The sequence below is a fragment of the Hippopotamus amphibius genome, chromosome 11 (genome assembly GCF_030028045.1).
Source record: "Hippopotamus amphibius kiboko isolate mHipAmp2 chromosome 11, mHipAmp2.hap2, whole genome shotgun sequence".
In the NCBI taxonomy this organism is placed as follows: domain Eukaryota; kingdom Metazoa; phylum Chordata; class Mammalia; order Artiodactyla; family Hippopotamidae; genus Hippopotamus; species Hippopotamus amphibius.
Genome location: NC_080196.1, coordinates 33,564,608 through 33,592,093, shown reverse-complemented (window position 1 = coordinate 33,592,093; position 27,486 = coordinate 33,564,608). Strand labels below are relative to the sequence as shown.

General features: G+C 54.5%; 2 protein-coding genes across 2 annotated transcripts; one reads left to right on the top strand and one right to left on the bottom strand.

Moving 5' to 3' along the window:
- The first annotated feature begins 4,328 nt into the window (after window positions 1-4,328).
- Window positions 4,329-9,495, top strand: TMEM151B (transmembrane protein 151B). The gene is made up of 3 exons (XM_057699839.1): window positions 4,329-4,454; window positions 6,596-7,036; window positions 8,283-9,495. The coding sequence occupies exons 1-3, from the start codon at window positions 4,329-4,331 to the stop codon at window positions 9,414-9,416; spliced, it is 1,701 nt and encodes a 566-aa protein (XP_057555822.1). The 3' UTR covers window positions 9,417-9,495.
- Window positions 9,496-12,972: 3,477 nt separating this feature from the next.
- On the bottom strand, window positions 12,973-20,630 carry TCTE1 (t-complex-associated-testis-expressed 1). Its single transcript, XM_057698183.1, has 4 exons — window positions 20,354-20,630; window positions 18,768-19,336; window positions 14,883-15,332; window positions 12,973-13,182 (listed from the first exon to the last, which is right to left on the bottom strand). Exons 1-4 carry the CDS (start codon window positions 20,628-20,630, stop codon window positions 12,973-12,975), a joined length of 1,506 nt encoding a protein of 501 aa, XP_057554166.1.
- Between the last annotated feature and the right edge of the window lie 6,856 nt (window positions 20,631-27,486).

The following is a 27,486-nucleotide window of genomic DNA, read 5'->3' as shown; positions in this document are numbered from 1 at the left end:
CTGGGTATCTTCTGGGGAGGTGGCACGGGGAAGGATTGCCACGTGTCTCCTGCCCACTGCTGTCAATTTCTCTTGCTTTTCCAGGAGACAAAGGGGACACCCATGTCTTTAAAGAGGTTCTCCCTTTGGGTCCTGGATAGAGACCCTCCTGTGTCAGCTTCCCAGATCACACAAAATCGGACATAAGGATGTGCTTTTTGAAAGTGGTTTTTCTCAGGAGGACTGTTGTCTGAAAAAGCAGAGAGGTCATTCCTCACAGGAATGAAACACTGGCCTTGGGCAGTGACAACGGTTGGTTAGGGGAGTTTAGTTCCTTCTGGTGGGGCCAGGATGGGAAGGCCCCAGACATGCTGTGCAGCACTCAGGTGAGGTCCCCGTGGCAGCCCCAGCCCCAGTGCCAGCACAACTTTCCTCCTTCCCCATCCCTACTTCCCCTGGGCTGAGGGAGGCTGTAGGCAAATCCCACCCACGTGGTGAGCGCTAAATCAGTGCCCCACGATTTATCCCCTACCCCAAGTTCCAGCAATGCCTTTAGAAGATTATCCCCCAAGAAAACATTTCCCTTTTCCATCTCTGGCATTGGGGGAAGGAAGCTGGGGTGTGCACAGGCAGCTAACTAGCTTCCCTAAACCTTCCCCATGAAACCTCATTTTATTCATCCATCTGCTAAACATGTATGGAGTGTCTCCTATATGTCTGACATTGTTCTCTCTGAATAACCAACAACCAACCTTTGCTGCAAAAATAAATAAATAAATAAATAAATAAATAAATAAATAAATAAATAAATAAATAAAAGTCCAATGGTTCCAGTCTTCAAAAAGCCCCCTGGCAGTTACAACACAGAGTGGTTGGGTTAAGATAGGAGTGAGAACAGGGTACTGGAGGGGCACAACGTGGGGCCAACTACCCAGTGGGGTGAGGGGGGAGATGAGGTTCCATTTGAACTGGGAATGGGAAGGGAAGAGGGCTGGGGAGAAGTGCCCAGTCTCTGTTCGGGGAGGGGGTGAATGCAGGGAGAAGAGATGGGGGAGGGCAGACGGGAGGGAGGAGACGACCCAGTGCTCTCCATCCTGCCAACGATCAGAGTGGGGAGGATGTGCTGAGCCTGAGGCAATGCGGAGCCATGAGGGGAAAGCCCAAGGAAATTGAGGCATCTCCTTCCCTTGGGGTCAGTGTGACTTCAGATGTTCTCAGCTTCCTCCCCTCATCTGTTCCTCTCCCAACCTCAAAGGCTGGAGCAAAAAGTACAGACCCTAACCACTTGGGTTCAAAATCATCTCCATTTTAAAGTTGGGAAGCTGAGGCCCAGAGAGGTGAGTTGACCTGCCCAAGGTCAAACAATCTCAAAGTGTAGAGCTAAGTTTACCTGTTCCTAATTCAAAACTTTAAAAATGTTTTCAGTGAAAATCGCTTTCCTTTATGAAGGTCTGAGGGACCTTCTAAGGTTGGCAGCAACTAAGCCCTTTGTGAGGACACGAGAACTCAGGATGTGCAGTGACCACCTCTCCTACCTCAATCCAGTCCACTGTCTGGCTCTAAACCATAACAGGCATGTGGCAGCCCCTTTTCTGGCCACATGAGGTCAGCATTGAGTCACTGACGGCCTCCAGCACCTAGCCTGCACTCCGACAGGAAGCCCTTCTGGGGACAATTTAGGAATGGGAACAGGGACCATGGCAGTGTCATTTGGAAAGATGACCTGGGGACTTGGACTCAGGTCACAGCATGGTCAGGGTTCTGACTTCACTCCCTCAGCCCCAATCTTCAAGGCTGGGCCCCGCCAGTCCTCTTCTCTGTTTTCTGGTTCCCTCTGTCGTGCTCCCACTTCCCATCTCTGCCCACTCCAGCCAGGCTCATCTTCAGGAAACAGGCCCAGTTGCCATGGTGACCATCTGGTCAGCTGGCTCCTTCCACAGCCCCCTCCTTTCACCGGTCTTTTCTCTGGGCTTCCAAGGAGGGGTGATGGAGAAAGGGGAGGTGGTTTTTTATCTCTGGGGTTGGCCAAAAGAAGTTGGGCTCTCTTCCAAAGCCCCCTGAAGTGGAGTCAGGAAGGCAGTGGGGCTGGGAGACAGGAGGAAGATTAGAACAACTAAATGGGGAATGCGAAGATCCTGTCCGGGTTAGGAAAGGCCAGGGTTAGGATCTCTGCTCTCTATCTGCAGTAAGGACTGAACTAGGTGGAATGAACTGAAACCAGAAGAGGGGTTGGAATTAGCTGTGGGCAGGACTTCCCAAAAATCATGGGTGGGAGAGAGACATTGGAAGGAGCCACCAAGTGAGATTCTTCCTCTGCCATGCGCATGAAGGAGAACCATGCCTTTTGGGACTATACCCTTCCTCTGTTTGGGCAGGCAGACTGAAAGCCCCCTTCACCTTCCCTAGAAAGGGAAGGGTAGGAAAATGGAGGCAGGACCAGGAGTGGGAAGTGGCTGTATGGGTGGAGGCAGAGGCTCTTCTGTTCCAGATGAGGGGCAGGACCATCAACAGATCGGTGGGCTTGTCCTCTATTCCCAAAGATCAGATATCCAGGCTTTGCCTCAAGCTGACTTCTGACCCTCAGAGATGCCCACGGACTTTTGAATGGGAAAGGTCTGGATTCTAGGACCACCCTGTGAGTACTAGCAGCTGACCTTGAGTAAGTCACTCACCCTCCCTCTGCTTTGGTTCCTTTTGGGTAAATGGGGAAAGTCAACATATGTCAAAGACTCTGACGTAGAATATGACACACAACAGGATTCCTCAGTGACTGTACACATACAGATTGATCAAGCGTAGCCTTTATCCTGTTCTATCATAATGACTGGTTTCGATGTCCTCCTCCATTAGACTTTGTGCTCCTTGAGGACAGGAAATTGTATTTTGCATTTCTGTACGGGGCACAGAGTAGATACGTAATACATGTTTTTTATTTTTAGTTTTTAACTAAATATGATTAAAAATATTTATCTTATTTATTTTGGTTGTGCCAGGTCTTTGCTGCAGAATGCAAACTTCTTAGTTGTGGCATGCATGTGGGATCTAGTTCCCCAACTAGGGATCAAACCTGGGCCCCCTGCATTGGGAGTGTGGAGTCTTACCCGCTGGACCACCAGGGAAGTTCCGTAATACCTGTTTATTGAGTCTCACCCAGTGGACCAGCAGGGAAGTCCCTTAATATCTGTTTATTGAATGGATACATTCAGGAATGAATGAATGGCTGTTTCCTTTCTGCCCCTAAGGTGGGCAGGGAAAAGCACTGTGGGTGGATGGCATGAAGGGACAGGCGACCTGGAGTCACTCAGCCTGGACTTTGGCCTGTGACTTTGCCTCCTACACCCACAGAAGAAAGTCAGAGCCTTAGAGATTGTCCAGTCAACTTTCTCACTGCACAGATGAGGAAACTAAGGCCCAGAGAGGGGAAGGCACTTGCCAAAGGTCACACAGCTAATGACAGAGCCAGAATTAAGAATTTGTACCCAGGTTTCCTGATCTCCAGCCTAGGGCAATATACACACTTCATTGCTTCTCTGGGGCTGTTCTTCTAGGGTAGGACGATGGTTCAGTGAAGCCTGGTTTCAATGTCCACTCTTCTGCCCTCTGTTAGTCCTGTCTCGCATCTAGTTCCAATCCTTTCCTTTTCACCCTATCCCATCCTTGTTCTGCTGGGTCTGGCCTCTGAAGTCTGGCTCCTGCCTTAACTCTTCACCATCCAACTGGGCATAAGGATCTTCCCTAGGGTTTCAAGACTCAATTTCCTCTCCCCACCCTCAGCCCTGGGAACTTGCGGGAACCAAAGATGCGGAGGGATGTTGGTTGAGCCGCTGGCGCCCCCTCCACGAATAGACCGAGAGGAGTTTCGGGTTAGATTTTCCTGGGATGGTGGGGGTGCATGTGGTGAGCAAGGCAGGGAGCGGGCAAGGGGTGTGGAGAGGCCCTGTGGCTTTTTCCCTTTGGGGTGGCTGTTAGGGAGGCTTGGGGAAGGCGGGGTTTGGGGGGCCGGGGGCGGGGCTCCTGCGCTGGGAGGAAGAGGGGGGGCGTGCTGGCTCCAGCTCTGCTCAGACAAAAGGCGGCGGCGGGAGCGGGCGGGAGGCGGAGCGGCGCCGCGAGGGCCTCAAGGTGACACCCGCCCCCGGCCCCGGCCCCCCCCGACCCGGCCCCCCAGCCCGCCTCCCCATCCCCCAGCCCCTTACCCGGGGTGCCCCTTCCAGGCCCCCTCCCCCCGGCGGGGGGTGGGGAGCAGCGAGGGCCCCGCCCCCTCCCGCCCCTTCCCCCGGGCCTGCGCAGGATGCCCCCGGCCCCCGGCAGCCCCCCGGGAGGCCCTGAGCTCGACGCGCCCCCTCTACGCCATGTCCCCCCCTGGCTCGGCCGCGGGAGAGAGCGGCGGCGGCGGCGGCGGCGGCGGCGGCCCCGGGGTCCCGGAGGAGCCCACGGCGACGGCGGCGGCGGCGGACGAGGGCCCCGCCCGAGAGGAGGTGAGAGCCGGCGGCGCCCCTTCCCCGGGCGCGGCCGCAGCCTGGCCCCCATGCCCCGCCGCGCGCGGCCCCCACCGGCTCCGCCGCAGCGCGGCCGGCGCCCCGCACCCCGAGCCGGCCGCCGCAGCCGCAGTCCCGCACCGCTGCCCCCGCCCGGCGGCCGGAACTGTCCGCGCTGGCGGGGAAGGGGCCGCGCCGGGGGCGGGGCTCGGGGGTCCCGGGCAGGGGGAGGGGCCTAGGGGCGGAGCCTCGCGGACCCCGGGCTGATGGGGTGGGGATGGTGGCCGGGATCCCATCTCGCGGAGGGGGGATGCTATCTTGAAGGCCAGGAAGGGTGACTTGTAGGCGCTGCGGCGGCAGGAGAGTACCTGCCAGTTCCACGGCGGAAATGGTGGTGTTACCCGAGTTGGGGCCCTAAAAAGGTCAAATGTGTGCAGAGGCGGTGCCCCCTGGGGTCACTCACTGGGAGTGTGTGTGGAGGGGTTGTGTGCTTCTCTCTCCCAATGTCTATGCAGCACCCCCTCCAGGGGGCCCTGAGCCCAGGAATCCTTCCCAGTGTTGGTACCCAGCACATCCCTCAGTGGAGGTCTTACTCTTCAGTCCCCTGGACCTGGAGACAAAAAGATGGAGGAAAGTACCCGGGCTCCCCCATCTCCCATGCACACTCGTACTTACATTGCACACTGCACTAGGGCAGAAGCACACTGGCAGGACTTGCAGGCAGTGCCCCTTTCACATGCACTCTCACTGGGACAGGTGCAACTCAGGTGGGCTCACCAAGGGGCATATATGCACCATCCCCCCTCTTCCGCAAGGACAAGGCTCCCTGAAAGGCACATCTACCCTAATCTTGTCTGCATATGCTGAGTACTATTTCCTAGCCCACCTACCTATCTGTATTTCGAGATCTTTCCTCAGATCTCACACTCTGTTTAGGGCCTGCAGTCTGTTACTGTGCTCTTCCTCTCCACCCTTCTCTCCCTTACCTTGGCTAGCTTCCAGGTCCGGCCTGGGGAATTGAAAGAATAAGTCAGGATCTCAGCAAGAAGGTGTGAGCAAAAGGGTGTGTGGAGGGTTCCTAAAGCTAGACAGTGGGGGGAGGAGAGGGAAAGCCCAGGCCGCAACCAGAAATCCGACTCAGTACTCATCATTGAGTGGCTGTGGGTACCAGCACCCAGGATGCGAAGAGAATGAGGCCCTGCCCTCAGGAGCGCCCAGTCCAGTCTGTAAACTGACACGTAAACAACTCACTGGGACAACTGTGGGGCAGAACATGATAAATGCTTTAACAGGCCCCGGTACCAAAAATCGTTTTCTCTTGACAAATGCCTGGGTTGCAAACATCTTCCTCCCTGCCCCCCTTCCCCCGTCCCACATCCCCTCCCCCTAGCCTCATGCCTCTGCCTTTCTGGATGTCTTCTCCTGGACCACCGGCTGCTCAGGAACCCCCCTGCCTTCCATCTTAGAACAGGGGTAGTATGTTAGGGAGACTTGCAGGGGACCTGGGGTCCAGAGTATGGGGAAAGAGACAGGGCTATGAGGTTAATTGTCTGTGAGGGACAGGGAGGTGGATGGGTCAGAGCAAGTGGCTCCTCCTAGGTTCTGGAAGAAGAGAGGGCCCCACCTGTGAAGTGGGAAGATGATGTCAGTGGGCCCCTCCCCCCTTTCCTGGAATACCTGGAAGGGGTCTGAGCTGGGGACCTGCCTTCGCTGATGCCAATCTGTCCTCCCTGTCTTCCCCATCCACACCTTCTCCTGTTTCATTGCCATCTTTGTGTCTGTCTTTGAATTCTGTTTCTCTGGGTGCCATCCTATCCATCTGTGTCTTCTCTGCCACCTGGGCCTTCTCCCTCCATCTCTGGCTCTGATCCCTCTGCCTCTTGGGGTGTCTCTCTCTGCACTTCCCTATACTGGCATTCTGTCCCCCTTTCCTGCCCTCATGGCTCACTCTGGGTCACTTCTGTGTTTATCTCTGGTCCTGGCCTCCCATCTTGGTCTGACTCTTCTCTCCACATCCCTGTCTATCTCTGCCTGTCATCTCTGGTGCTGGCCTCTGGCCCTCCATCCATCTCTGTGCTGGGTCTTGCCACTCCGCCTCACTCCCCACTCATCTTGGCCCCTTTGCCTGCCCATCTGAGCAGCAGCGTCCCATCCAGCCCTCTTTCACCAAGTCCCTCTGCCGTGAGTCCCACTGGAAGTGCCTGCTGCTCTCGCTGCTCATGTACGGCTGCCTGGGGGCCGTGGCCTGGTGCCATGTCACCACGGTGACCCGCCTCACCTTCAGCAGCGCCTACCAGGGCAACAGCCTCATGTACCACGACAGCCCCTGCTCCAACGGCTATGTCTACATCCCTCTGGCCTTCCTGCTCATGCTGTACGCTGTCTACTTGGTGGAGTGCTGGCATTGCCAAGCCCGCCACGAGCTGCAGCACCGCGTGGATGTGAGCAGTGTGCGGGAGCGCGTGGGCCGCATGCAGCAGGCCACACCCTGCATCTGGTGGAAGGCCATCAGCTACCACTATGTCCGCCGCACCCGCCAGGTCACCCGATACCGCAATGGAGATGCCTACACCACCACCCAGGTGAGGAGCTGGAGGGGAGCACAGGCCAGTCCAGATGGGAGGGGGTGCTGGGACCCCGCCTGACTGTCCTCAGGGTAAGGAGCACAGGAAGCAGTGAGCTCTTGTGGGCAGTGCAACAGAAGGGCATTAACCACCACCATAATAATAACAGCAAACACTTCGTAGCAGCCAGGCTCTGCTCTAAGTACTTTACAAATATCAAATCATTTATTCAACCCTCATGACAACCCTACGAGGTAGGTAACTATTACCCCCATTTTACAGATGAGGAACCTGAGGCTTCGAGAGGTTCAGTAACTTACTTAAAGTCAAACAGCTGGTGTGTGCTAGAGCTGGGATTTGAACCCAGGCAGTCTGGCTCCAGGGTCTGTATGGTTTAGTGCTTAATGGTTGGAGATATTTCACAGGCACAGTCTCACGGGCTGATTAGTGAGGTGGCTGTTGCTGAGTCCCCTTCACAGGGAAGAAATCTCAGTTCAGTGGCTTGCGCAAGTTCTGCAGCTTCTAAGTGGTAGTGCTAGACTCAAACCCAGGGCTGTGGATCCCAAGTCCGAGGCTCCCAGAGGTGGGGGTCAGCTGGCAAAAAGGTGGAGGTAGGCCTGAGAAGCATGGAGAGGGTTGTCAATCATCACTCCGTATACCTTCTGGGATTACACATATTGGAGCCCTGGAGGAAGAGATTTTCCCAGAAAAGGGGCATCTCTCCTCCCTCTCAGTTTTGGGCTGCGTAAAGAAAGCTTGGGGCCTGTGAGGATCAGGAAGGAGGCTAGGTAATAACTAAGGTGGGAGCAGGGAGAGCAGAGACACCAGAGACAAAGGCGGCGGCAGGGAGCTCCTCTGGGGGGGGGCCCATTTAGAAACACACCTGTAAAAGGGAGGAGGGGCAGGCTGTCTGCAGTGATTAGGGGGTCAGCGTGGGACAGGGATGCAGTGGCAAAAGGATCAGGCAAGCCGGAGGGACACTTCAGGGCCTGGGCCTGGCCCTGACCCCTAGATGGAGCAGTACTTAGTTAAAATGAGAAGGCACCGAGGTAGGGATTGGCCCCAGCCCTGCCCTCATCTCTAACTCACGGATGAAGCTGAGGGCCTCTGTGTCTCTATAAACCCGCTGATAAGATCCTACCTGGCTCCAACCGGGAGCTAAACCAGGACAGGCTGAGGGTTTGATCAGGCGCCAAGAGCAGCGATGGGGCGGACGAGGGTGAGCGGCCAGAAGCGACTCCCGCCGCCTTCCCCGGCGCCGCAGGTCTACCATGAGCGCGTCAACACGCACGTGGCCGAGGCCGAGTTCGACTATGCGCGCTGCGGCGTCCGCGACGTGTCCAAAGCGCTGGTGGGGCTGGAGGGCGCGCCGGCCACGCGGCTGCGCTTCACCAAGTGCTTCAGCTTCGCCAGCGTGGAGGCCGAGAACGCGTACCTGTGCCAGCGCGCGCGCTTCTTCGCCGAGAACGAGGGCCTGGACGACTACATGGAGGCGCGCGAGGGCATGCACCTCAAGAACGTGGACTTCCGCGAGTTCATGGTGGCCTTCCCCGACCCGGCCAGGCCGCCCTGGTACGCCTGCTCGTCGGCCTTCTGGGCCGCGGCGCTGCTCACGCTGTCGTGGCCACTGCGCGTGCTGGCCGAGTACCGCACGGCCTACGCGCACTACCACGTGGAGAAGCTCTTCGGCCTGGAGGGCCCGGGCTCGGCCGGCGGCAGCGCGGGCGGCGGCCTCAGCCCCAGCGACGAGCTGCTGCCCCCGCTCACGCACCGCCTGCCACGGGTCAACACGGTGGACAGCACGGAGCTCGAGTGGCACATCCGCTCCAACCAGCAGCTGGTGCCCAGCTACTCGGAGGCGGTGCTCATGGACCTGGCGGGGCTGGGCGCGCGCTGCGCGGGGGGCGCGGCCGGCGGCTACGCGCCCACGTGCCGCTACGGTGGGGTGGGTGGCCCAGGCGCGGCGGGCCTGGCCCCGTACCGGCGCAGCTGCGAGCACTGCCAGCGCGCCATCAGCAGCTCGTCCATCTTCTCACGCAGCGCCCTGAGCATCTGCGCCAGCCCTCGGGCCGGCCCGGGACCCATCGGCGGGGCCGGCTGCGCGGGCAGTCGCTTCTCCCTCGGCCGCCTCTACGGCTCCCGGCGCAGCTGCCTGTGGCGCAGCCGGAGCGGGAGCGTCAACGAGGCGAGCTGCCCCACCGAGCAGACGCGGCTGTCCAGCCAGGCCAGCATGGGGGACGACGAGGACGACGACGACGAGGAGGAGGCCGGGCCGCCGCCGCCCTACCACGATGCCCTCTACTTCCCGGTGCTCATCGTGCACCGGCAGGAGGGATGTCTGGGCCACAGCCACCGGCCGCTGCACCGCCACGGCTCCTGCGTAGAGACCTCACTGTGACCCCGGGCCCCTGGAACTGCCCGCCGGCCTCCTCCTGCCCCTTGCCAGATGGTGTTCCCTGCGTGTAGGGGGAGTCACAAATGTGGCCGAGGCTGTGCTGGGCATGGCGGGGTGGGGTGGGCGGAGGCAAGGGCGCGTGGGACAGACCCCAGTGGGGCTGATCCGACCCCCCTCCCTCTCCCTCCTTTCCTGTACAGAACGAGCCGGGGTGGGGGGGTGGAGGGGAGAGAATCCCACCTGGGCAGAGTCGTCTCTTCCAGCCCCGCCCCACAGTTGCTAGGGGGACACCTCCACTTCCTACACGCACACTCGCACACTCGAAATTTCCAGTCCCGCCTTTCAAAGGATCTAATGACTGTTACGTGGCGACTGTGCCGTGGGACCCGCGTCAGGCCCCGCCTCAAGGGAGAGGCCCTCGCAGTGCTGCCGGGGAGGTTTACAGGCTGCGGGGAAGGGCAATTGGGGCTTTCCTTCCTCGGCATCCTGGCCCCGCTGGGGCCTCTCTCTACCCGGGGGGGCAGTGGTTTGGAGAACAGCAGGGCTGGCTTCCAACCAAGCTAATGAATTCAGTGGGTCTGAGGCCGGGGCAGGTGTCAGCCTCGATACTCCATCCCAACGCCGTGGGAATCTTGCCCTCCTTTTCTTGGCGCTGGCCCCGAAGGTCCAAAGATCTGAAGATCGGGGTTTCCTTTCTGCCACTCCCTCTGCTGTTGTTTATCTCACTGGGCCCCAGGAGGCTGGGTCCTGAGGGGAACTATACTCACCAGGCAGATCTCACACCTCTCCCTCCCCTCCTGCTCCCTGGCTCTGAAGAGCTGTTGCCAGGGTGAGGGGGAAGGCAAACTGTGGAGGGCAGTGCACCTCAGTCCTTTAAACTGCAGCCTCCTCACCTGGGTTCTGGGAGGGCACTCCCTTCTGAAAGGGTGGGAGACCACCCAGGCGGCATCCCTTCAAGCTGACCAAGGGAATGACTAAGTGGGGAGAGCAGGAGACAGGCCTGGGTGGCAACGGGGAACTCAGGAAGCAAGTGGGAGTCAAAGAGGAGAGGGTTGTGAAAAGACCCCCAAAGGTGGGGGTGTCCGTGGGGGACGGCCCTTGCCTCTCCCGTACTTATGGGGAGGAGTGGAGACTGGTTGTCTGCAAGCAGAGCCTCTGCAGGGCTGAGGGCCTTGTCACGAGCCCCAGCTGGAGAAAGACTCATTTCCCGTGGCAGGGTCAGAGGCAGGAATTCTCTAAATCTTGCCTAACCCCTCTGTCCTCCCCTAGGCCATGCGCTGAAGCCCTGCTGTGTGTCCCAGGGTCTTCAAAGGGGCATCCTGCCACCACCCCAGGGCGCTGGCCCTGTGTCCTGTTCCCCCACCACTCCTACCCTGATGTGCTTCCGTGTGCATGTCTGTGTACAAACCCCCTGCCCTCCCAGCTCCCCTGGCTAACATTTTCCCAGCTGATTTAGCGGCCAGGGATTGAGCTCCCATTTCCAGCTGGAGAGGATAACCCTTGGGCCTCTGACATGGCTCACCCCTGATGCCTCTCATGTCATCTGGGCATCAGAGCTGTTCCTTCCCCTCCTCCAGCCTCTCCCCTCCTCTAGCCTAGCCAGGCCTGCACCCCCAAGGGCTTGGCCTCCACCTATGCAACATCTCCTCTGGCTCCCCTTCCCTCCTTCCCGAGGGGACTGGGGGGCACAGATTGTGGGGACACCACGGCCTGTGGCCCATTGGGGTTGAGCTTAACTTTCAGGTGGAGATGGCTGAGTGGGAAGGGAGAGGAGGCCGGAGAAGGGGAGGCTTGGGCAGGAGGGAACAGCTGCTCACCAGGTTTCCCTGGGCAACAGTGCCCACCTACCTGCCAGCATCATGCTGTTCAGGGCCCTGGGGGTTGGAGCACCCCTCTTTCCTCTGAGTGGACATCTGCGAGGTACAGGTGGTGAGCTGTGGCCTCAGGACCCAGTTCTTGGCCAGCTGGCACCCGGATGTCACACCCTTTTATGGGGCATCCTGGCCACCTGATGGCTCCAAGGAGGGAGGAACTCAGCTTCTCCTACCTCAGGCCTGTTCCTGAGACGGAACCTGAGCTGGGAGGAGGGGAAAGGCGAGGGGCTGTTACTATTTTTGCCTGTATTGACCATTTCTGCCTAGGTCTTCTCACACAGACAGCCTCACACCTCCCACATACGCACAGACTTAGAGAGAAACCAATTCTTTGGTCTATTTTCTTGGTAGCTTTATTGATTGCCAGGGAAAACGAAAACCAGAAAATTAATTAATCTCTAAAATTAAACTTTACACTGAATGTTCTTGTTTCTCTAATTAGAACCTCTGCTAGCAGCTGTGGCTATGTACACTCACACACACCCTCACACCTACACGTTTGCACTCCGGAACCGTCAGAGGGTGTCAGGCACAGACAGACTCGAGGTTGCCCGGACAGGCACACACGCTCAGTCACTCCCAAGCCCTCTTTGGTGCTCTGCTCGGTGCCTGCTTGTCGGAAGGAGTCCCTGAAAAGCGCCCCGAGGCTGAGGTTGCAGCTCATGACCCACCCTTTGGAAACACAGAGCTGGAGGTTCAGCCCGAGGAGGATGGGGCAGCCTAAATCCATTGTCGGGTCCTCTCGTGGCCCCGTAACTGGGATTCTGGTGGGTGTGGCCCCAGGGTGGGCAGCCACAGAGTGATGGGGACTCTTGGAGGGTGCCTGAAAGGTTTCATGTGTCCTGGGGACAAGGGCTTGCGGGGTGGGCCGGGCCTGGCTGGGAAGAAGACAGGTCTCTGTCAACTGGGTGCATCACACTGTGGCCTTTCTGTTGTGGATTTCCAAGCGCAAAGATTGTATAAATCAAACTGGTGGATAATAAAGTTGGGGATGACTCACTGACTTCCCAGTGTTGCTCCTCTCTCGCCATCTCCCTGTCCCGTGAGCAGCTCTCTGGGGAGGACGATGGGTTGAGCCCCTCCTGTCACCTGTTTCCCCCTTCTCAGGTTGGGGGGGTTTGGATTAGTGATGGCGTGGCCTGTAGAACTGGATGACTTAAGCAGAGTCAAGTAAGAGAGGGAAGGGGGCATCTGCAGGGGTGAGGGTGAAATAGCCAGGCAAAGCTCTGCTGTAGCCTGGGGGGAGGGAAGAGAGACAGTGAGTGGGTTTGAAGATCAAGAGGTCAAGGATCTGTTTGGCAGAGAGAAAAATGGTGGGGGGTGGGGGGGTGGTCAGGGAGATGGGTGGCCCACATGGGAGAGTCTGGGCAGGCACAGTCCCTTAAAGTCTGCTTTGCCTTCCCCATTCTTGGGAGAAGTCAGTCATTTCAGTGAGTCTGGTAATATCCTCTCCCTGGGTACCAGAGCTAAGTCCCATTTCCTACCCCTACCCCAGTCCCCTTCCTCTCCTCACACCTTTATCTGTACAACCCTTGATCACTCATCTCAAGGATATTCTTGGTCTCCCCTCCCCCTCCCTCCGGACCAGTGTGACACTCTGCAGCAGGCATGGCAGGGGGATGAAATGAGGGAAGGCACTGGGGCAGTGACCAGACCTGGGTCACTGCCCCAGCCCTCTCCCCATCTTATTCCGCAGGGTTCTCAGGGCCCTTGGCACTGACTGGTGACATGAAGTAGCTGGGATTCAGGGCCCGCTGGCGGGCTGCTTCGCGGTTGGCACAGAGGGCCTGGCCGATGAGATACTCGCTCTCCTGGGCGATATCTGACAGGCGCAAATCAAACTCTAGGAGGGTCTTGTTGTCTGACATGCCTTCCAGGAGCTGCTTCCCGCCATCCTGTGTCAGGAGTACAAGGGAAAGGGTCACGTTCCGCCACTACCCAGGATGACACACATGGGTGGGTGGGTACACATATGCACATATTTATATACAGATGTGACTGAAACAAGTCTCACAAAACAATTCTTAACCTACTTGTGTGGCACTGACATTTTCTATCCCACTCTATCCTGCTCCATTCTATTCCCTGAGAAAAATGGTGCTCAAAATTCACTACATTTGGGCTTCCTAGGTGGCGCAGTGGTTAAGAATCCGCCTGCCAATGCAGAGATCACGGGTTCAATCCCAGCTCCAGGAAGATCCCACATGCTGCGGAGCAACTAAGCCCGTGTGCAAAAAAAAAAAAAAAAAAAAATTCACTAAATTGATTTTCCAACCCCAATGGTTTGAAAAACATGGCACTATGGCAGTGATGGTGATTCCATTCCTTCAGTGCAGCCACGAGCATGTGAGACACATCTGGCTCGTGAGACATGAGGAGGAAGTTCGGAGGGAATGGCTTCTGGGAAGTTTCTCCTCATAAAAGAGAACAAAAGAGAGAAGTGGTCTCCCTTTTTCTGCCTCTGAGCGTGACCCTATGGAAAGCGCAGCCGCCATCTTGGGCCCATGAGAGGCGCACAAGGGAAGACGTGGCCACGTGGCTGGGTGGGCGGGCGGAGCAGAGGATGGCGCTGAGCCAAGGAACTCACCAACCTCAGAACCCCCTTCCCCTGCGCTTCTGATTATGGGACACAATGAATATTCCTGTTGTTTAAGTCATCTCCTGGTTAAGCTTTCTGTTACTTGTAGCCAAGAGCACCCCCTCTGGAGACAGTGTCTATGTGAGCAAGACCATCCTCTGGGGAGGTTTGGTAGAGAGAGGGTGCAGGGCCTAACTGGAGTACATGAAGGGCCCTCCTCTAGTCCCACAGCTCCAGCCCCTTCTGGGTTGGGTAGGCCAGGCCTAATGTGAAAAATTCCACATCAGGAGGCAGAATGCTGCTGTTCTAAGGTTGTGATCCAACAGCGTGTTGCAAAGTCACTCAAAAGCATTTTTTTTTAAATGAAGCCGTGTACATTATAAAGGAAAACATCATCATATATTACAAGCAGTACGAGTAAATTTCAATTATGTTATATGGATGTATATGTTCGCTAGATGTTCATGAAAATTGCATTTCCTACTCTAAGGCTCGGTCAAGATTTGAAAGACACTATCTATTGGAAAGGACCCAGGCTTTCAACCTGACTGGAGGCTCTCAGGCAACTCACTGACCTCTCTGAGACTCAATTTTCCATCTGTAAAGTGGGGTTAAGAATACACATTTTGCTAGATAACTGTGAGGGTTAAAGAATAACTACCGGATACTGGGTGCCTAGTGTAGAACTCCGAGTAATAGTAACAGCTCGCAATGCTGAGGGCCTGGCCGGTGCCTACAGTGGATAGCTGCTTTACAAGCACATGACTCATTTACTCCTCTCAGGAACAACACTTCGAAGTACATGCTATTATTATTCCCATTTCACAGAGGAGGAGATGGAGGCCCCCCAAAAGTTGAGCAAAAGTGCTAAATGGCAGAGTTGGGGTGAGAACCGGGTAAAGGCTGTGATCCTAACAATTATCCCCTGAGCACCCCGCGGGAGTCGGATTCCACGCCCGCCGCCCAAGACCCCAGGGCTTCCCCTGGGCCCTGCCTGTCCCGGAAGCGGCGGCTCACCAGCCCGATGCGGTTGCAGGACAGGTTGATGCTGGTGAGCGTGGTGTTGATGGAGAGCACCTGGGAGAGGAGCGTGGCGGTGGGCTCGGACAGCTCGTTGCCCCCGAGATGCAGCGTCGTGAGGCACTTGTTGGTCTGCAGGGCGTGGGCGAGCGCCTGGCCGCCCTCATCCTCGATGCAGTTGAGGCGCAGGTTGAGCGAGATGAGGTTGCTGTTGTGCGCCAGGGCGTGAGCCAGCGACTGGGCGCCGGGCGCGCGCACCTGGTTGTTGGCGAGGTTGAGCACGCGCAGGCGGCTGTGGCTCAGCAGCTTGGCAGCGGCGCGCGCGCCCCGGTCCCCGATGAGGTTGTGCGACAGGTCCAGCTCCTCGAGGGCCGGGTGGTCCAGGAGGCTCCGGATTAGGATGCGGGCCTTTTCGTCGTCCACCTTGCTTCGGGTCAGCCTAAAGATCTGTGGGCAGGTAGAGGGGCCACAGCACCCGGCAGCCAGGAATAATCTGCCTGCCTGCCTACCTCCTGCAGGTAGAGGTGGGAGCCTCAAGGAGGAGTGCTGCTCTTTCAAGAACTTGGCTGGGAACGGGAAAAAATGTAGAGCAGTAAGAGGTGAGGGGTTCAGCCACCTGGCTGGCTCTTGGGCAGGGCAGGCCTACCCGGCATGACACAGTGGTGCCGAACTGGTGGCAGCTAGTAGGGGAAAGACACTACCACTCAATGAGAAATGACTATGTGCCGGGCATGCTGCTAGAACATCCCATAGCCATATCTCTAGCCCTCAGCATCCCAGTGAGATGGAACAAGTTCTCTCCATTTTACTGTAGAAAATGGAGGCTTTGAGTGGACACATCACTTGCCCAGAGTCGCACAATGATTAAGCTGCAGAGGCAGGGTTTGAATCCAGGTCTGTTGGATGCCCCAGCCTCTCACTGCACCCTCCTCAGCCAGCTAAGCTCCACCATGGCAAGCAGAAGAACTCTTTGAAGGAGAAGGCCCAGTAAGAACCAGGGAGAAAGTGGGAAGGGTGCGAAACAGTAAATGGATGGGACAAAGAACAAAGATAAAAGAAAGGGGGTGGGGGACTAGCATTATGAATATTGGAGGTGGGACCCCATCTCTTCTCACTGGCTTGTCCTGTTGCTCCCTCTGCCTTGAAACCTCCGAGTGGCTGGCCTCCTCACTCTGCCCCCATCCTTCAGCCCTCTCCTCTGTACATCCCTCTTAGCCAGCTCAGAATCTTTTGTCCCTCTTGTCTTTTTATTGCCACTATCTGGTAAAGCTCCAACTGTGGATCAACCCCACTCTCTATTTTCTGCATGTCTGGGCCCAAGCAACTGACGTGATGGAAAATGTCACATGACAGGACTGGCTGGTATCACCAGAATCACCAATAGGCCCTCAATGCTGTGTACCAACTCAGCTCTGCTTCCCTGGACAATATACTTTCTCATAATCTACAAAAACAATGATTTCAACCTTCTCCAGGCCCTCAACCCATAGCCTGAGGTGGGTCTCCTCAGCCATTGAGTAGAAACCCTTCCTTTTCCTAATCCCAAACATAAATCCACTGCAACCCACTATATCTGTTCTCCCCTCTGCCCAGAGCTAACCGAACCACCTCAACCCTAGATCCCATTCTTCCTGTCTTTTCAGGAACCAGCCTTGGTCAATGAACCTGTGCCTCTCTCCTGTACTCAACTCCTTTCTTGCAACTGGGTGGAGTTTTAACATGGGTTTCATTTTTCATTTTTTTTTAATGTTTAATTTTTTATTATTTTATTGAAGTATAGTTGATTTACAATGTTGTGTTGTTTCTGGTGTACAGAAAAGTGATTCATATATATATATGTGTTCTTTTTCATATTCTTTTCCATTATGGTTTATTATAGGATATTGAATATAGTTCCCTGTACTATACAGTAGGACCTTATCTATTTTATATATAGTAGTGTGTATCTGTTAATCCCAAACTCCTAATTTATCCCCCCCCCCACTCCTTCCCCTTTGGTAACCATAGTTTGTTTTTAATGTCTGTGAGTCTATTTGTCTTCTAAATATCTTGTATCATATTTTAGATTCCACATATAAGTGATATCATATGGTATTTGTCTTTGTTTGACTTATGTCACTTAGTATGATAATCTCTTGGTCCACCCATGTAGCTGCAAATGGCATTTTTTTCTTTTTTATGGCTACGTAGTATTCCATTGTATATATGTACCACATCTTCTTTATTCATTCATCTGTCAGTGGACATTTAGGTTGTTTCTGTGTCTTGGCTATTGTAAATAATGCTGCTATGAACATTGGGGTGCATGTATCTTTTTGAATTAGAGTTTTCTCTGGATATATGCCCAAGAGTGGGATTGCTGAATCATATGGTAACTGTATTTTTAGTTGTTTTTTTTTTTTTAATATTTATTTATTTGGTTGCGACAGGTCTTAGTTTTGGCTTGGTGGCTCCTTAGTTGTGACATGCATGTGGGATCTAGTTCCCTGACCAGGGATCAAACCCAGGCCCCCTGCATTGGGAGCTCAGGGTCCTAACCACTGCGCCACCAGGGAAGTCCCTGTATTTTTAGTTTTTAAAGGAACCTCCATACTGTTCTCCATAGTGGATGCACCAATTTACATTCCCACCAACAATGAATGTAGGAGGGTTCCCTTTTCTTCATACCATCTCCAGCATTTATTATTTGTAGACTTTTAAATGATGGCCATGCTGACTGGTGTGAGGTGATACCTCATGGTAGTTTTGATTTGCATTTCTCTAATAATTAGCAAAGTTGAGCATATTTTCATGTGCCTGTTGGCCATCTGTATGTCTTCTTTGGACAAATGTCTAGGTCCTCTGCCCATTTTTCGACTGGGTTTTTGCTGTTGTTGTTAGTGAGTTGTATGAGCTGTTTGTATATTTTGGAAATTAAGCCCTTGTTGGTTGCATCCTTTGCAAATATTTTCTCCCCCTCTGTAGGTTGTCTTTTGTGTTTTGTTTATGGTTTCCTTTGCTGTGCAAAAGCTTGTATGTTTGATCAGGTTCCATTTGTTTATTTTTGCTTTTATACATTGGTTTCAAACACATGCAAGTTTCTTCCTAAGAAAACCCAAACCTCTCATCTGTTACTGCTCTACCTTCCTCCCCTTTCACAGCCAAATTCTTGAAAAAGCTGATCACGATCATTCCGTTTCCTCACTTCCCACTCTCTCCATAAGCCACTCTGAGCTGGCCTCCGCTCCTGGCATTCCACTGACACAGCTTCCCATCGGTGACCTCCAAGTCTGCTAAATCCGGTCCTCAGTTCCACCCCACCGCAGAGCTGCTCACCCCTCTTCTTGAAACACATCTCTCCCTCGGCTCTGTGACACAATGCCGTGTCCTCCTTTTCTTCCTCTGATTTCTTGGCAGGCTCTCCTCTTCCAACCAGAATATTTGGGACATACTTAAACTAAAAAAATATTCGTGGTGTATCTGAAATTCAAATTTAACTGGACATCCTGTATTTTTCTTTGGTAAATCCGGCAACCCTATCCGAGTTGCAATTTTACATTTATCTGCTTGCTGATGAGTGCCTTGTATTCCCACCAGACTGTTAGCTGGAGGGCACAAATGGTACAATCGTGCTCGGTGTTGAATCTTCAGCACCTAGGACAGGGCCTAGAGTGCAGATGTGTGGTGAATGAATAAATGCCTGGTGAATGCGCAGGGCAGTGCCTTGTGCATCTCTGCATCCCCAGAACCCAGCTTGTTGCAGAGTGCATAAAAGGACACTTGGTCAGTGAGCGAGAAGGAAATAGGAGGAAGAAGGTGGTGATAGAGGAGGAAGGGAAGGGGAGAGGGAATCAGAGAGATGCTGAGAATGGGAGGTGGGGGAAGGCTGGGGCCAGGTGGTACCTTGAGGGTGTGGCATGCCTTGACTGTGGCTGCCAGGGAGTGGCAGTCGCGGTAGGTGAAGAGGAAGAGGTTCCACTCGAAGTTCATGCCACAGTCCTTGACGCCGTACACCAGGTCCAGCTCCTCCAGATGGCTCAGGCCAGCCACCAGGTCGCCCAGTTGGTAGTGGTCTGTGGCCGGCTCCTCCAGCTCTCCTTCGCTGCCGGAGTCGGACTGATCCCCACCCCGGGGCGGAGCCGGGAGCTGCACGGGCGGAAGGAACTGATCCACCCGGATGGTGCGCACGTAGTTCCTGTAGAGCGGCAGCAGGTTGAGGATCACCTTGGGGTCCGTGGTGCTTGGGATGAAGTGCTTCAGCAGGTTCTCCAGGTGCAGCTCGAAGAACATGCGCTTCCAGCTGCCGCCGTGCTCGTCCACGTGGCACACCGGCCAGCGCTGCGTGCAGCAGCGGCGCCAGTAGTTCTCATCCTCGATCAGGTTGGCGGTCACAGCCAGCGGCAGGTCGGGGGGCAGGTGGTTCAGGACCTTCTTCTGATGCTCTGGGAGCAGCTGCTTCAGGATAGGGTTGTCTTTGGGAACAGAAATAGGGCAGTAGGAGTCACAGTGTTGGGGACGCTGCACATGGTAGCCTAGGCTGAGCCTGTCTGGTGGCACCCAGGAAACGGAAGACCCTCCCTTGCCTTCAGGGAAGCCCAGTTTGAGAGAGGAGGCAGGCTTTATTCTCAGGGAGGCTCAATCTGAGGAGGGAGACACCACCCCTGACTCTGGGGTGTTCTTGGTTGAAGGTGGATGTCTTAGCGTCTGGTCTCAGGGAGCTCCCAGTCTGAGGCAGAATCTCAGGTCCAGCCCTCAGTTATTCCTTAATCTAGTAGAGGAGACAATCCCTGACTTCAGAGGCTCCCAATCTGATTTGATTCATTCATTTCAAAACAAAGGGTTTTTTGAGCACTTACTTAATGCACCACATGCTGCTCTAAGTGCTGAGGATACAGGAGTGAACAAAACAGAGGAAGCCACTCTGTCCTATGAGTGGAGGCAGGCTATAAACAAGTCAAATGAATGTATTGTAGGTCTGGTGGTGACAGGTGCTATAGACAAAATGATGGCCCTGTCCTCAGAGAGCTCCCCATCTGGTAGGAGAAGCTGGCAACTCATCTTTGAAAAGGATGAACATTTACAGAGACTAAAGTACAGAAGAAACTAATAACCTATACACACCATGGAAGACTTCAAGAGAGTGGAGGACGGTCAATCAGGGAGGGCTTCCTTCTGGAGGAGGAGGTAGATATGGTTTGGGCTGGTCTTTGTTAGAGAGAGTGGGAAAGGTGAGGAGAGGGCATAGGCATGGAGGGCACAGTGTAGGGGGAAGTCTGGTGGGGCCTGGAAGTGGGGACGGCAGGAGAAACTGTCCTGGTCTTCCAGGGTAGGGGCGGGGAGGGAAGCGTTAAGTGGGGAGGAAGATGCTGTGCAGGAGAGGGAGGGGCTGCCGCAGCACCCAGCTCTGAGGTTGCACCTCCAGTCAGCCCCCACCCAGCCTGCCCCACTCCTGGCCTTCTCTCTCCCGACTGAGGCAGGGACAGACTCACTCTGGAAGTTCTTCACGATGTGCTGAATGCAGAGTTCTGTGAGGAGAGGCACGATGGCCAGTGACCACTCAGCATCCTCGGCGATGATCCTGCGCATCCGACGGGCACCCGCCCCGGAATTCGGGCCCTTGGACTTCACGGGGGGTGGGATGACAGAGGGCTTTGAGGGCTGTGGGCCTGTGCTTGAAGCTTGGCCGGCAGCGGAGGACCGGTCCTGGGTGGAGGTGGAGGACCGGCTGGGGACCGACAGTGAGGGTGTTGCCTGGGTCTCCTGCATGCTGGGGACTGGCAACTCAGGGCCAGGTGGCCCCTTGGTGATGGCCTCGTGACAGGGAGTTTCTCAGACAGGCGGGTCCTGGATGCCTGTGGGAACCTGGAGCAAGAGGAAGGGATAGAGTTGTTACTTTGGAGGGTCTCGGTGGGCGTTTACCAAGAGACATAGCACAGGGTGGTTCTTAAGGGTCAGTCTCTGGATTAGAGCAGGTCCAGGTGCAGATTCCACTGGCTGGGCGGCCTTGGGCCAGTTACTAAAACTTTTTGAGTTTCAGATGCTTCCTCAGTGAAATGAGGATAACAAATTACCAATAAGATGATTGGGAGGAGTGAATAAAATAATGCATCCAAGGAGGCATAGTGTGCCGTGACACACAAAACTGTAGCAAGCAGCAGCCCCACATTTTAGACAATAATAGCTACACAGCAATTACAAGCAATTGCTGTATGCTGGACCCTCTTTTTAGTTTTTTTATGCACATCAGCTCATTTGATTCCCACAAAAGCCTTTTTGAGATAGGCACTGATAGACTCATTTTTCTGATGTGAAACTGAAGCACAGGGAGGTTAACTGACTTGCCCAATGTCACACAGCTTATAAATAACAAAGGTGGGTTTAAACTCAGTCTATCAAGTTCGGCCAGAAGACTGAGGTATGGTAAAGAACCATTTAGTTCAAAACAGCTCTGCACTAAGTATTTTACAGAACAGCAACTGCCTGACCAGGAGGATGGGGTCGAGGACAGCACTGGCCAATAGAAATATAGAAATAGAAATACAATGAATGCCGAAATGCAAGCCACATATACTATTTAAAAATTTCTCCTACAGACATTAAAAAAGGGAAGAGAAAACAGGGGAAATTAACTTTATGTTTAACCCAATATGTCCAAAATATTATCATTTAAATATGTAATCAATATAAAAATTATTAATGAGATATTATATATATATTTATATTAAGCCTTCAATATCTGATGGCTAGTGGCTACTGTTCTGGGTGGTACAGGTGAGAGGGGAAGGAGAGGGGAACTGGACTCATGCCCTGTCCAGGGTGCCAGCACCTTCTCCTCTTCCTTCTGAGGGCTCCAGCTCAGCCCCTCCCTTCAATCTCCCCCATCCCAGTCCTCCTAGTTCTCCCAGCCTCCGGGCATTCCGGACAGCAGCGGGAAGGCGTGGGAGGTGACAAGGCAGCTAAATCTGGGGCTGAAGACAGAAGATAGAGGATGTGTCCAGGGCCGCCCCCACCCCCATTTGTCCATTCCTGTACCCTTGCTGCAGGTATCCCTGCCCCGAGACTGCAGGTGGAACAGGGGCTGCTCTGCCTGGCACGCAGCTCCTGCTCTGGGTTTGCTCCCTGACTCGATGTTATGTAGTGGCCGGTGGGAGGGAACACTCTGAACCAGCCAAGGTGTCCTTGGCAGATGGAGGGGACCAGATGGTGTTCCCTGGTCCTCTAGGCATCTCAAGGAGGAAGAGCCTGGCTGTGTATGTGTGTGTGTGTGTGTGTGTGAGAGAGAGAGAGAGAGAGAGGCAGGAGGGGGCAGTGTAAGGAAGATATCTATATATTTTTGTGACACACTTATGCAAATCAAATGCAAATTGACAAGCAGATTGGGTCCAGAATTGTGGAATAAGCAGCTGGTGCTTTTTGACTAATGGTCCTTCAGAGGGTGTGGCTGGGAGGAGGTGCTGCTTGGAGGCACCAGATGACTTTGCATTTCTTGTTTTGCCAGTGACTTGCTGTGTGACCTTGGCCAAGTTATTTAGTCTATGTGAGCTCCAGTTTCCTTATCTGTAAAAGGGGATAGTAATATCTTCCTATGCAAGCTGTTGTAGAGATTCCCATGAGATATCTGAATTATATTGATAACATTTGATAAGAGTACTGGAGGGGGTGTGTGGAGGAGGAAGGTGCTCTGAGGGATAGGGGTCCCAGGCTGGGGAGGGAAAGCCCTGGAGACCTGCTTTTGAGTGCAGACCTGAGACGGTGTCTTTGAGTGAGGCCTTTCCCTGTCTCCAGGGGAAACGTGAAGGGCAAGGTGGTGGTGGTGTTCAGGTCTGGATAGAAGGACGAGGGGCCTGGCAGTCTGGGCAAGAGGAGGAGGAAAGGGGCAACAGGCCAGCCATGCTCCTGCCAGCTCCGCACCTGGACGCCTGAGGCTGGCCTAACACAAGCCGGTATTCCCCTTGGTCCCAGGATCCTCAGCTTGGCCAGGGGAGCCGGCTCTCCAGGCATTTCTCACAGCACTTCCCGGCCTCACCATTCTGGTTGGTGGTCCCTTCTTCCTCCTGGGAAGCCACATGTTGGGAGACCCCAGCTGGGGCCTGGTGGGGTGCTCTCCGGAATGGGATGGCCCTGCTCTCACTGCCTAATGCCTCACTGCCTTAGGACCTGGCACCCCTTCCCGAGGTCTGGTCCTAACCACTCTGCCCACTGTTTGGAGCCGGCAGCCTTCTCCTGGCAGGGTGCTACAGGACCCGTCCCCGGGCTGGTCCAGGGCCCTGAGCCACCTCCTCAGAAGAAAGAGGCGGAGCAGCCGTCCATGTGCTCTGCGTGCTTGGCTGGTATTAAATAGAGCCCCTACTGTCCTGCAACATTTACAGAGACCTCCATACCACAAGGTCTGATGTCATTTTTTAAGGCAAATATTGACATTAACCTCATACAATAAGGTCAGAGTTGAGAGTTTTCACTCATCACTTCTCGATTTTTTTTTTAAATCGACATTACAAAAATATTTTTGGCAAGCAAATTGTTACCAGACAGAGGATTCTCCCAAGAAGGATTTTAGTCCCAAATGCTTTTTAAAAAAATGCTTAACCAATCAAACATAAAACAAAGTATGTTTCAAAGGATAATGAACAAGACAAAGTCCTTGCCTCCCAGTTACTAAAGTCACAAAGATGACAGCTAGTCGCGCGCCCTGCCCTGCCCTTAACCCCTGCGTGGCTGCCCCTCTCTCAGCTCCCCTCCGGCTTCTGGCTCACTCTCCAAGAGTCTCCATTGCGGGCCCCTCTGACTCCACCCGCCGCCCCTCCCAGGGTTTAGCTGTGGCCGCCCTGCCTCGCGCCTCCCTCGTGCTGGGCTGCAGCTCTCCCCTCTCCTATGAGCATCAGGCTCAGGGCCACTGGCCTGCTTCCCGGCTCCTGGCTCCCGCAGACAGTCTGCCCCCAAGAGCACTCAGTGCGTCCCGCTAGCCGCTCCTCCTCCTGGCTCGCTACCTCGGCCAGGGGCGCCAGGAGCCCTCTAGGTGCCTGGACCCCGAAGCCGGGGGATCACCCCTCTCCTTCAGACGCCCCCACCTGGTCACTGCAATTTCCCCTCAGTGCTGCCTCCCACCCCAGCAGCCCTGCTCTCCCTTCCTGCTGCGGCCTTGGCTCAGGGCGTCACTGTCCGCTGGGGTTGTAGCTGCAGCTGCCCAGCACCGGGTGCGCCATCCAGCACCTCGCCTTCCCACAGCCGCCATGGCAGGCCTCCCCGGGGTGCAGCCCAGCTTCCTCAGCTCGGTGTAGAAGGCCCTCCGCGACAGGGCGCTCTCTTTGCAGTAAACTCCTCTCTGCATCTGGGACCCCGCAGACTAGTCTGTGCCTCCCGGCCTTTGCCTCAAGCTGCTCCCTCTGCCTGGAATGCCTCTCCCACGGCCTCGGCCTGGGAAATGGGCCATCACTGGGCTTTTGAGCCTGAGCTCAAGCATCATTTTCCCTCTGGAGCCTCTCAGCTTCTCTTGTCCCCCACGTTCCTTTGGTCAGACCCCCCCCCCCCCCGCCGCCTCCCAGTACCTGTGTCACTTCAGTGATGACTGACCACCCTCTCCCCACGCCCACACTAGACTGTGGGCTCCTCCAGGTGTGGGGACCATTTCTTACTCATTTTTCTCTCCAATCCCTAACCCCGTGTCAGGTCTGCTGGGGAGGCAGCTGGTGTTTGGGGCTGCCCCACCTTCTTCTGATCATAGGTACTGGCCAATAGGAGTGCCCTGTACTGGTCAGAGTGATTGGTTCAGGGGTGCACCTGATGTACGCCAATCAAAATCCTTCTTGGGATTTGTCCAAGTGGAGGTAGACGTATGTCCTTGAAGGATTCAGATCTCCTGCTGCTGGAAGCTGTTTCCCTTCACACGGAAAAAGCCTGTCTGCTGCAGGAGGGAATGCTGCCTGGTGGATACCAGCAGGAATGGGAGATGGACAGAGCACGCCGGGCACCTCCAGTCCCCAGGCCTTGTCCCCAAGGGCCCTCTGAGGGCTTCCTTCAGTTCTGAGACCTAACTCCATGGCCTTCTGACAAGCCCCTTTTGCTGAAGCTGAGAGTTGTAAAGGGTCCTGACCATTTGGGTAGGCTCACCATTTGGTGAATGAAATTGTAGGAAAAATCCTAAATCAGTTACATGAATTACTTCAATGGAATGACCAGAGGCTACCACTCACCTGGCCTGACGTCTAACTCTGGTGGCCTTTTCCTCTCCCGACCACCTGAGCCTCCAGCCTCAACTCCCATCTCTCCAGCCACAGGACAGTATCAGCAATGTACATCTGCTCAGCACTTAACAGTTAAAAGCTTCTTTCAGAACGCTTCTCTTGGACTTTCCTGGTGGCGCAGTGGTTAAGAATCCACCTGCCAATGCAGGGGACACGGGTTTGAGCCCTGGTCCAGGAAGATCCCAAATGCCGCGGAGCAACTAAGCCCACACACCACAACTACTGAGCCTGCAGTCTAGAGCCTGCGAGCCACAACCACTGAGTGCACGTGCCACAACTACTGAAGCCTGTGAGCTTACAGCCTGTGCTCTGTAACAAGAGAAGCCACTGTAATGAGAAGCTCGTGCAACACAACGAAGAGTAGCCCCTGCTCGCTGCAACTAGAGAAAGCCCTTGTGCAGCAACGAAGACCCAATGCAGCCAATAAATAAATAAATTTATGGAAAAAAAAAAATGAAGACCACTTCTCTCATGGAATCTTACAACCACTCTACACTGGAGTCAGGGCAGGCTTCTCACCCCCCATTTTACTGAGGAAGAAAGTGAAAACCAGACCAGGAAACAACTGGACCCCGGATAACTAGGAGGGCTGGGGCCAGGGCCAGGGGCTTGGCTGCCGCTCGCCTGACCTGCTCTTTCAGTCACTTTCCCACCCTCCACTAGGAGAGAAAAAAGTCTGTTCTTGTTCCTGGAAAGCAGGTGTCCTATCTTCATGCAGAGGGGGTCTGTCAGAGAGGGTCTCCCCAGGCTGGGAGAGCAACTACGTTCTTGGCGCCCCACCACGGGAATTTCAAGCCTCTAACATAAGGCTTTCACCCCTGTTACATTAAAATGCATTTCTTGGGGCTTCCCAGTGGTTAAGAATCCACCTTCCAATGCAGGGGACATGGGTTCGATCCCTGGCCAGGCAACTAAGATCCCACATGCCTCGAGGCAACTAAGCCCACGTGCTCTAGAGCCCATGAGTCACAGCTAGAGAGCCCGTGCACCTCAACAAAGATCCCACATGCTGCAACTAAGACCTGATGCAGCCAAATACATAAATAAGTAAATATTTAAAAAAATAAAATGCATTTCCTTCCTAATGAAATCTTAACAGTCCATATATGTGTATATACATACCCTATGCTAACCTTGAACTGCTATTTACTTTTTAATTTATTTTATTTTTTGGCCAAGCTGCACTGCTTGCAGGATCTTAGTTCCCCGAGCAGGGACTGAATCTGGGCCCATGGTAGTGAAAGTGCTGAGTCCTAACCACTGGACCGCCAGGGTATTCCCTGAGCTCATCATTTTAGGTCAAACAAAAGCACAGTAAATTATGAAACATATACGGATATTAACATAGCAAACTTTAAAAAAATGTAGAAGTCATGCAATATATTATTCTGACAGTTTAAGTCAGAAAGGGGATTTAGATATATCTCCCCTTTTAACAGTCGTCCACACCTCAGTGTGAATGAGTTTCAGGTCCAAAAAGCAAAGTTGGGAAGGGGGCAAGGAGAATGCACCTAGGGGCAAGGGGCAGGGGGTGGGGAGAGGCCCACAGGAGAATGAGAAGCCAGGAGAACTGAAGTAACTCCTCCTACTTCTCCAGTCTGTAGCTGGTGGTGGTTCTAGGTGACACTATCCTCCCTAGAAACCTGTGGATGGGTAGACACCCATTAGCCAGCCTCCCAGACAGTCCCCAAGGGCCCATAGCGGACAGCCCCACAAGTGTCAGAATGGGTACCTTCTTTTCTGGAGCCCTCCCTCCCTGGGGAGCCTATGGGGCTGTCAGAGAATCCCAGGGTTTGATGATCGGAAGGGTGTTCAAGGTTCTGTCCTTCTCTGGGGCAGGAATCCTCTTGACGTTCCAGAGAGGTCAGTGCCACTGAGAGTGAGTGCCTTTTGTGCCACCATCTGTGTCCCCATCTAAGGACACACTCTGCCCTCGGATAGGAAATTGGGGACAACCTAGTGATCTTTCACCTCCTGATGCCTGTCTCATGGGCCTGTGAGGCCTCACATGCTATGTTTCCAACATTAACCCTGCCAACCTAGGGCCACAATCCCTGAGGAAAGGTAAATCCTCCTTGTCCTCCCCCAGTCCTGACTCTGTGTCCTCAGGACCAGCGTCCAAGGTCATGAAATCACATTCAATCCATAACTCAAAGGGTGAGGTGTTAAGGTCTGCTCTCTACATGCCCAAGCACAGGGAATAGAAAGTCATGAGATGCCCCAGTTTGGCCAGGGTTGTCCTCACTTTTGATGGCTGTGCCTGATGGATAAGTGTTCTAGGAATCACCTTCTTGTCTATACATAGCTCTGATTTATTGTGTTCTAGGCCCTCAATAGTGTGTGCCCAGCAAGAGGCAGTATAGCAGCTAGCTCAGGATTCA

Bases quoted from the DNA above. Each gene is read 5' to 3' on its own strand.
- TMEM151B (XM_057699839.1), top strand. From the start codon at position 4,329: ATGTCCCCCCCTGGCTCGGCCGCGGGAGAGAGCGGCGGCGGCGGCGGC. The intron at 4,455-6,595 runs GTGAGAGCCGGC...CCATCTGAGCAG, and splicing joins AGGGCCCCGCCCGAGAGGAG to CAGCGTCCCATCCAGCCCTC. The intron at 7,037-8,282 runs GTGAGGAGCTGG...CCGGCGCCGCAG, and splicing joins ATGCCTACACCACCACCCAG to GTCTACCATGAGCGCGTCAA.
- TCTE1 (XM_057698183.1), bottom strand. From the start codon at position 20,630: ATGCAGGAGACCCAGGCAACACCCTCACTGTCGGTCCCCAGCCGGTCC. The intron at 19,337-20,353 runs GTGAGTCTGTCC...CTGTTCCCAAAG, and splicing joins CATCGTGAAGAACTTCCAGA to ACAACCCTATCCTGAAGCAG. The intron at 15,333-18,767 runs GTACCACCTGGC...ACCTGCCCACAG, and splicing joins AGGCATGCCACACCCTCAAG to ATCTTTAGGCTGACCCGAAG.